At 43.7% G+C, this 10232-nt stretch overlaps 1 protein-coding gene across 1 annotated transcript in view; it reads right to left on the minus strand.

Moving 5' to 3' along the window:
* Nucleotides 1-5257: 5257 nt before the first annotated feature.
* LOC117950782 (nardilysin-like) overlaps nt 5258-10232 on the minus strand; it is a 20401-nt gene continuing 15426 nt past the window's right edge. The window contains exons 16-21 of the mRNA XM_034882121.1: nt 10089-10197; nt 9728-9780; nt 9126-9209; nt 8162-8369; nt 7281-7370; nt 5258-7089 (exon numbers count right to left, since the gene is read on the minus strand). Of these exons, the coding sequence (XP_034738012.1) occupies nt 6859-7089; nt 7281-7370; nt 8162-8369; nt 9126-9209; nt 9728-9780; nt 10089-10197 (775 nt within the window). The 3' untranslated portion in view covers nt 5258-6858. The remainder of the gene's footprint in view (nt 7090-7280; nt 7371-8161; nt 8370-9125; nt 9210-9727; nt 9781-10088; nt 10198-10232) is intronic.

Below are 10232 nucleotides of genomic sequence, written 5' to 3' on the forward strand. Positions count from 1 at the left end.
CAGACTGTTACTTTGAGCCATTTCCTGCCATAAGCTTTTGACGCTGAAATAATGACAAAGATGATACCATATAATAATATAAATGCTCACCACATAGTATAAATTCACAATGTGAGATTTAATGGATTGTTCAGTTTTTACATACAGAAAAGCGAATTTCAAAGCATTCAAAGAATGAGCAGCCAGTGAATTTCTCACCTTCTGATGTTCCTGAACGCCTCGTCAGACTGGAGTTTAGCTGCTGGTCGTCTCTCCTGAAGATGAGAGAGTTATACCTCTGAGTCCTGTGCTGTCTTTATAGAAGTGATCGTCAACACCCATCCCGGAAAGTTTGGCCCATCCCATGACAAGGAAGAATGTAATACACCAACATGTCTCCACCTCTTTTGTTTTTGAACTTTATTGAATACAAAGAGTGAAATAGGCAGTTGTATAACATTAATTCATTACAATACAACTGAGATAGGCACAAATACTGATTAAATCTAAAATAAACAACCCTAATAAGTGAGCGCGTATTGCTTAAGATAAGATAATTTGTTTATTAGTCCCCAATGGGGAAATTACTGCACTGCTCTGTGTACACACTTTTTGTTAGTACTCACACACAGGCCTGAAATACACACACATGCTCAGGACCTATACATGCACTATACATGGAGAGATGTCAGAGTGGGGGGGCTGCCAGCTGAACCAGCGCCCTGAGCGGTCGGGGGGGTACGGTGCCTTGCTCAAGGGCACCTGGCAGTGCCCAGGAGGTGAACTGGCATCTCTCCAGCCACCAATCCACACTCCAGTGACCCTCCAGTTCCCAACCCAACTCCCTACGGACTGAGCTACTGCAAAGTCACATTCGGTTCTCCTCCTGCGTTTTCTGTCAGAAGGGTGAAGGGTTTAATACTGACATCTCCAACTGTGTAGGGAGGTCATGCATGTCTGCCCAAATAGTTTCTTCTGCTGAAGGGTCTGATGTTCTGTTTTATTATTCTTCTGGCTCTGTGCCTGCTTCTTCTTACAGACATGTAATCAAGTGTTGTTTTGTGTTTTGGGGAATGAAATATTAAAAACAGTTGCCTTAAGGGTTAGGCTCAAAGCAATGCTAAAAAATGAAAGTGCAGTTCTGCAGAGTTTTAACCCACCTCTGGTTGAAGATGGCACACTTCAGACCCAGATTCTTTAAAAGTGATGCTTTTCAAGATGCTTTTGAGGTCGCTATTCCTCTTGGTAAAAGTACAACGTTTTATCTGTTTACTTCACTCTGGGAAATATCCATCCACACCAACAATCAACTGTTGGTCAAATACTCTGTGTAGAGAAAGACTGTAAATATTTGGGATGAAGTGGACAAAGTTTTCTGTGAACTTGTGCCTGATAAAGCCTAGTCCTTTAACTATAAGACGTAGAGGTACTGTCACATGCATAATGGGAGATAACCTGGGCTCCCACATTATTGGAAGGTTTACAGAAAATGTCAGCTTTGCTGCAGATAATGTTATGTCACATAACATGCATTTTAATCAAACCCTCTCACAGGTGTCACTCAGAGCTCCTGCCAGTTACAGTGATTCACCCTGAAGTTACTATGCATCAGGGCATTAAAGGCAACAGTGTGTTCAACAAACTGTTTCACTTCCATGTGTGTCAGCCTGGACTGCCTCCCTGTCTAATACATGACACATTTGAGGGGGTAATACACAGTGACTTAGCAATGTGTTTGCAGTTCTTAATCAACACAAACTAAATATCCGACTCAAATCAGTTCCTGCTGAAAGCAGCAACAAACCAAACGCTGTTCCCAGCAATGGAGCAAAGCTTGGGGGCCATGCAGCCCAGAACAGGGGGCTACTAACGTTCTTGCCTTTTTTAGTGCATGACATAACTGAAGATGCTGTCAGTGCTGTATGGCAGCTGATATTACTTCTGAGGGAGCTAACTGAATTTGTCTGTGCACCTAGCCTTTCAGAATCTCAGATTTCTTACATGAAGTTACTGATCGAAGAGCATGTGGAAATGAGGCAGGAGTTATTCCCACATCTTCAACCTAAACACCACTATCTGCTTCGCTAAGCCAACCTGAGTTTAACCTTTAAGTTTGGTCCACTAATACATACTTGGACAAAGCACTTTGAAAGTAAGCTTAGCTACTTTAAAAGATGCATCAGGTTATGTAAAAACCTCAGAAATTTGACAACGTCCCTTGCTGATAGACATCAGTTATTTCAGGCTTGTATAGAAAACTTAATGATTTGGATTTGAGCCTACTTTATCTTCAAATTGAATCATATCAGATCCTTTATAGTTTTACATGGAATGTAAATGTTAAAAGTACTTTCTTAGAAACTAGTCGCATGTCTGAAAGATATAAAAATGTTTATTGATGAAGCGCACATGTATATTTTAGGGACATTTTTCCAATGTCTGACATGTCTATCCTAAAAACAATCAGAAAACTGGAGAAAGCATATGTTAATAAATAAATGCTCCAAATATGAAGCTGGCACTGTGAACTACTCTTTATTTATTAAAAGGATATTTCAGGTTTTTTGAAGTGGGGTTGTGTGTGGTATGTACGCTGTTGGAATAAATTGTACGTAAAGTTATCTCATATTTACTCCAATACATATACATTTATATTATATATACTCTATGTCTAATGTTAATCATTTTATTAGTATGAAAGATGAAGTGCATAAGCTGCATAAAGTGTCTGCTTGCTTGCTGCAGAACAGGAAGTCTGTTTCAGAGCGTCGCTACTGCAACACCTGTCTGAACTCAGCAAAACAGGAAGCTGTGGCCAAGCTACACGAACAGATAAGCAATGCAAGGAGGAGATGTGCAAAGGTCGCTCGAGGACTGCAAGTGAAAAGAGGAAGTTTGTCTCAACTCTGGGGTTTCAGGGTGACAAGCTTGTTATTCTAAGTTAGTTTTACCAAAAAAGGTCATGCAAAGTTATTGCTCCCCCTCCCTTATGCACCTTCTATACTATTGTAACTAGGGCACTCCCCAAAATGAATAAAAAGAGAGGCGACTGCAGGATGAGTTTCAGAGCGGTAGGAGATTGTAACTGATCTCATCTCTGTCCGTTCTCCTTGCGAGTATAAACCTATGCTCTTGTCTTTGTGCCTTATTTGAGTCTTATAGGTTGTCTTTAAACCTGACATACGCCTAGTCAGTGTTTTAGCCGACTCTCCCAGTTTCCTTGAGTAGAGCACAGGGACAGAAGCACGACAATACACAACAATAAATAAATAAAAAAAATTGGCTCCTGTTAAAGACTCAAAACATGCACTTTTTTAATTACACCCTTGTTGTAAAACAACACACACATTGAGAGCGCTATTGGTGTGGCATTGAGGGTGCAACACAACTAGAATCTAAATGAGATGAATTGAAAAGTGCCTTTCACAACCAATTATCTTCAGGAGTCATTTGTTGATTGATGGCTGAAACATATTGCATCCATCACCCAGCTATCAACCAAGGATGCACTTGTTTTGGAAGAGGGGTCCTTCTTCTTTTTTGGAGCTGTTCACCTGTTTGATCTCAGTAATGATGGTACATTGGGTTATTACTGTCGCTCTATTAACCCTTGTATTGTCCTTTGTGTCCCAGGGACACTTTTAGCTTATGGGACCGGGCTTGTTTTTTTGCGCATCGTGCCCACCACGGTGAGGCGCCGTTTGGCGAGCAGCCGCTGGGCCAGCGCGTGGAAGGGGAAAAAGTTGTCGCACGTCTCGTTACGTGGGCCCCTCGGGCCCTTGGTCAGGTCCAGCACCACACGGGCGCCCAGATTCCTCTCTGGCGTGCCGCTCACGGACTTGCCCGTGTAGAGCTGCATGTGCCACGCGTTGCTGGAGCCGGCGTCGCAGGCCACCCACGACTTGAGTCCGTACCGGGCGGGCTTGCTGGGCATGTACTGGCGGAAGGCGCAGCGACCTTGTGAAAGTGGCGTGTCCAAACAAGAAGATGGAACACGATGGAAAGAGGTGTAAGAAAAAACTAAAAAAATTAACACACACACACACACACAGAAAGACAAGTGTACGGCAAAGGTACAAAAACAACAACCAAGCAAAATAAAATAAAATAAAAATAAAAAATACAACACCTCGAAAGGGCACCAGCTGCTCGTCCACCGTGGATTGAACTGCTGCCACTTCAAGTCAAGTCAAATTTAGTAGCCAGATGTCTTTAAGCCCACCGTCCCTCACCAGAAAGCTGTCTCCAAGCCCACTGTCCCTCACCAGAAAGCTGTCTCCAAGCCCACTGTCCCTCAGCAGACACATGCCTTCAAGCCCTGTGTCCCTCAGCAGAAAACTGTCTCCAAGCCCACTGTCCCTCAACAGACACCTGTCTCCAAGCCCACTGTCCCTCACCAGAAAGCTGTCTCCAAGCCCACCGTCCCTCACCAGAAAGCTGTCTCCAAGCCCACCGTCCCTCACCAGAAAGCTGTCTCCAAGCCCATTGTCCCTCAGCAGACACCTGTCTCCAAGCCCACTGTCCCTCAACAGACACATGCCTCCAAGCCCAGTGTCCCTCAGCAGAAAACTGTCTCCAAGCCCACTGTCCCTCAACAGACACATGCCTCCAAGCCCAGTGTCCCTCAGCAGAAAGCTGTCTCCAAGCCCACTGTCCCTCAACAGACACATGCATCCAAGCCCACTGTCCCTCAGCAGACACATGCCTCCAAGCCCACTGTCCCTCAGCAGACCCGTAGGACAACATCAAGGGTCCTTGTGACCCAAAAGGACAACGTCAAGGGTCCTGGGGACCCGAAAGGACAATGCCATGGGTCCCTGGGACCCGAAGGATAACATCAAGGGTCTTTGGGTCCCAGGGACCCGAAGAACAACGTCACGGGTCCTCAGGGACCCGAAGGACAATGCCGTGGGTCCCAGGGACCCGAAGGACAACACGGTGGGTAAAACTGCACAAGTCCCGGGGACCCGAAGGACAACACAAGGGTTAAAGGCAAACGTTCCACAGGTCACGTCCTTAGTTAAGTGTAATTGGGTCAAGTTGTAATTTACTGCCTCTACCAGCAGGTGGAAGCATAGCCATTGTCAAGTGTGTTGAGATCACACCTTACGGATAGAGAGTATCATGGGTTAGTATGATACATTCCAGTTGTGCATTGTAACTGTCCGGACACACAAACCTCTCCACCACGATAAGGTGATGGTTCCCCGCAATTTGAAATCACTACTCTTAAAAATAATTCATAGATACGAACATGAAACAAAGCATGAAACTGAAACACTTAATTGAGGTAATTTTAATTGTCATGGAAATGCAATTGCAAATAATTAAAATGATTTTAGCGGCACTATCCGGCCTCCAGTTTTTTATTTTTTTCAATCACTGGCCACCAGATACATTCAGGAAATACATTTGACATCCATTATTATTACAGTATGAACACACAGTATAATATGTTTACACATAACATACGCTGCTATTAATCAGTGATGCCCTTCTTTTTTTGTCTGACTGTATTTTAAACCAGAGCCCTGAGTCATCATGCTGCATTCACTTCACCTGGGAATAATCAGACTCATTAGTTCACAGTAGTACAGTTAGTAAACAGTTATTTAAATCCATCAAGATGCAACAACGTTAGTTAGATTTTTAATAGTTGCAGACTGTTACATAATACGATTGCCAAAAATAATATTCCATTTGAAATCTGAGCTAACAGAGTTTTCTATCAGTGTTAATCTTAAGGGACGGTGCTGTATCAGAGACAAGCTCTGGGCATTTACGGGTAATGAATCAGCCACAAACAGAGGAAAACTGGCCCTAATTTTAGGACCCTGAAAAATTAAGTTATATCATTTTAACCAACTTTCTAAACTTGTGAAATGCCTTCTATCTGTGCTGATATTTAGCATTACTACAGATGACTTTCAGGCAGAAAGATGCTGTTTTTGGGCATCCTGACAAAACTAAAAGTAAACTGTAGCTTGGATACGATAATTACAACCTTCTGTCTGCAGTAATAAATCAAACTTTGACGTCTCGCGGCTAAACCATTAAGTTTTTTTCAGCTCTTATCTTAATCAATCCATTTTACTCTCCGTTCTATTTTACTGTGCTTGGGATGTGTGAAAGGCCGGTGACCTACACTCCGTGCCGTGCCTGAACGCATCAGGACGGCTGCTTCTGCCATGCGACTCAATGTTTTACAGCTTCTCAAATCGCAGATTAATTCAGAGGAAGTGATTCAAAAAAACCTGCTGTCATGCAACTTGCTTAATTTGTTGAAGGAGCTATATCTTTATACAACGCATTCAATTAATTAACAGAAACATATCATCGCTCGAAGCTGTAAAGGCTCTCAAGTTGAAAGAGGAGATAAATTAAATGTTTTAGCAGCGATTATATCGGCAGTGTTAAACGATGATTCGGTTAATTTACAGCTGATTGCAATTGGTTATAAAGTTAATATAAAGTTAACATATCAATGTAAAGTTAAAGTTAATATGTTAATGTAAAGTTAATGTGTGAGCTTTATTGAATACTTTTAGCATAATGTTTTATTGTATTTTATTATTTTGTTGTACTCGTCGTGCCTTCATGCTAAATAAAAAAGTGGTTATTTTATTATTTAACACACGTGACCTGCTTCTAAAACACAGACCCAGATTCAGACTTTTTTCCCACGGGAAGTGAATGCAGCATTTTTACAACCAACTCACATTAAACAAAAGAACTAAAAACACTTGAAATGTGTGAGATGTCCGCCCCCCCCCCGCCCTGACAGCATCCTCTCCGACCAATCATCAACGCTAGCTGTTGTCATGGTTACTTTATTATTATTTTGACTAGGAGGCGGCCTCTAGCTCCGTCCTGTCGGGCCTAGCTGAGGATTTTGTGGTACGGGTGGAGCGGCAGGGACGAGGTGAACGCTCTGATGTCGGTGATGAGCGTGGCGTCCGGCGAGGAGGACGGCAGGAAGGTCAGCTCGCTCACTTCCCCGTAGGACGAGGAGGGGGGGTGGGGGGGGTGGGGGGGGTTGTCGGGGGTTGTCGGGCCGCAGCCGGCGCTCGGCTCTGTTGGGTCGTTCTCCTCCACCCCAAAACCAACGACCTGGCGGAGAGAGAGAAAACAAACGTGTTACAGATTCAGTACTTTCTGCGTTTTCGAGCGTTTTGAGAGCCGGTATCTTCCCTCCATCACATCTACAGGATCGTAGCATTCTCTGGTTTTATGTGCATGTTTATCACGTCATTTAAAAACTGTACTTCCTGAGTATTTGTCTAAAATTCAGACACACTTACATGCACGCTGAGCTTCCTGCTGTTGGTGTTTCTGTGCTCCAGGAACCAGGAGACCAGCTCCTCCTGAGAGAACAGCTTCAGGGCCTCGATCTGCAGCGGAGACACAGAACCAGAACCAGAACCAGAGACATCAGAATTAGTAACTGTCTGCAGGTACTTCACAGTCTTCATTAGCAATGTCAAGAACCAATTCATCTTTACTAGATCTTTGTATTTGTATATATCAAGAGAGACAGAGAGATGGACAACGAGAGAAAGATGTAAGGAGGAAACAACAGAGAACGAGAGAAGAAAAGACAGGAAGAAGAAAAGGAAGGACAGACAGTGAGAGACAAACTTTGTGTGAGCACAACCGGTCATAGTTCGATTTAGAAGATAGATAAACACATGGCACATTTCCTTAAAAAATGCAATGGAATATGTGGGATATTTATGCAATTTAAAAAAAAATTTCAATTAAATTTAAATTCAATTTTATTTATAGTATCAATTCATAACACAAGTTATCTCAAGACACTATACAGATAGACCACACTCCATAATTTACAAGGACCCAACAGGTCTAGTAGTCTCCTCCAGAGCAGCAACAGGGCCACAGTGGCGAGGAAAAACTTCCTTTAAGGCAGATTAATGCGATGAAATCGCGGGAACTTGCAGAAACTGCGGTTCGATGCAAAAGAGACTGTTTGTCGCAACTTTTTTCAACTTTCTGATAAGATATTTGTGATTTTTTTTTTTGCAACGAAAATGCGGGATTTTGAAATAACGCAAGCCCCCGGTCTTTTTGTTCCTTCTCTAAATCAACTTTTTTAGTCACGCCGATAACGGCGTACGGATTGGCGTGTCGTACACACGCCGTCTCATGACATCAGTCGGCTCACCTCCTTGTTGAGCCTCTTGAAGACGTACTGCTGCGTGACGACCTCGAACCAGTTCCTGTCCACTTCCTCTCCCAGGTGAGCGTCCTCGCACTCCTTCAGCTTGATGAGAGCCGTCACCTGCGTCCTGAAGGCGTCCTCGCTCAGACCCGACAGACGCTCGCCGAAGCTCGCCAGGAACTCCTCGATCTTCGCCTCCACAAACTCGGTGCTGCGAGGACAAACGGGACGACGAGTTTGACTTTATGATAATGATCCCTGTTAGTCTTCCTGGGGTCCGAAACCATACTGAATCAGACAATATTAAAACATTTCATAACACAGAGGACAAGGAAACATCGCAACATGACATCATGACTTCACTAACAAGTATTTTGGCTATCGGCTGTAAACAGCGGGCATACACGCACACACGAGAGAAGAAAGCAGTGGTTGGGTTTAGGAAACGGGACCCGGTCTCCTGGGTGAAGGTCCTGTAATTGACCCATTTTCATCCCAGTGCCCTTTCATACTACTCGTTAGTAGGTAATGTCAGTCAATGGTGGCGTTGATAAACGCGCTAAAAAGCGAGTACTTTAGAAATTAACAACGGAAAAAACTGAGTCTTTAAACTCTTCAGATGTGAACTTATTCTCTGTCAAAGTGGCGTCAAAATGAATGGGAGTCAATGGGATGCTAACGGTGGGTGATGACTTGTTAGCATTAAAATGGCGCCGTAGGAGCTATGCTTCGTGAAGGCGCTCTCTTCTTGCAAAAAGAGAGTATGCGTCTTGATAGCGCGCCAATAACAGCGTACGGATTGGCGTGTCGTACATACGCCGTCTCATATCATCAGTGTAAATAACCTAAGAAGAAACACTCTAGAAAACAACGTGACAGTGGACTATATTACAGAGCTAACGTCGCTGTAACTCTATAAAGAGCGAGAGAAACGCAGGAATCAAACGTTCAGAAACAGCCAACTCACCTGAACTTTGTGGCCTGAGTCTCGACGGTGATGGAGAATCCCAGAACCCCCGAGGTGTTCCTGCAGGTCGGGTACACCTGGTACCTGCAAGGGGGATTAGAGGGATTAGGATTGGGCATCGAGAACCGGTTCAAACACATGTTAGATCACTTTGTTTTATAGTCTACAGTGGCTAGAATAGGTTTACACCCCCCCCTCCCCCGGCTAGTTGATTAAAAAACCCATCTTTGTATAATCATATGATCTAATCTAAAGAAAACAGAATGACATATGGTGGTGTACTAATATCAATGAAGTGATAATATCAACATAATAAAGACACCTGGACTCAGTCGAGACCAAAAGCCGTATTTGGCAAGACCAGCGACCGAGACAAGTCCAGATACTAGAAATTGCGAGACCATAGAAAAACTTGAGTCCGGACTGGAGGACTACAGCCCTTCCTGGAAATCACCACTGAATAAAAATACAACTTTCCTCTCATCTGTGAAATTAGCATGTGACCCGTTTCAACTCCACGCCTCAAAGAACCGCATTCAAAAGGTATTATCAGGGTTATAAAACCAGAACGATGCCCAGGCCTAGTGATCAGGGACACTGACCCGAGGGTTTCCTTCGTCCTGAGGAAGTCGAAGCACGGCTCCTCCATGTGCATCTGCAGAGAGACGGACAGGAAGTCAGGACTTCTCCACGACTCACAGGTGATAAATACACATAAACAACACAACAGAAGGTGCACTATGAGGTCCTGCATGGTTCCCCCTATTTTAATTATTAACTTATTTTTTGCATTTATGTATTTGTATTTAAAATAAACTGTATATTTAAAGTTATTTATCTGTTTCAAAATTGTATTTAGGATTTATTCTTCCGTGTATTTCCACAATGTTTTTTGTTTAAACTGTATTTATAGTTTCTCTCTCCCTCTCTTGTGTTGAAAGGGAGTGACCGCTGAACACTCACCACCATCAGCTCCATCAGAGCGTGTTCTCGGAGGTTCTTCAGCCCCGACTGCAACACAAACACACCCATCAAACCGGGAGAAACACCAGCGAGGGAACAAGTGTTCAGACTGGAGAGACACCATCGTGGTGAGAGAGTCGGGGG

The sequence above is a fragment of the Etheostoma cragini genome, chromosome 9 (assembly GCF_013103735.1).
Source record: "Etheostoma cragini isolate CJK2018 chromosome 9, CSU_Ecrag_1.0, whole genome shotgun sequence".
NCBI lineage: Eukaryota > Metazoa > Chordata > Actinopteri > Perciformes > Percidae > Etheostoma > Etheostoma cragini.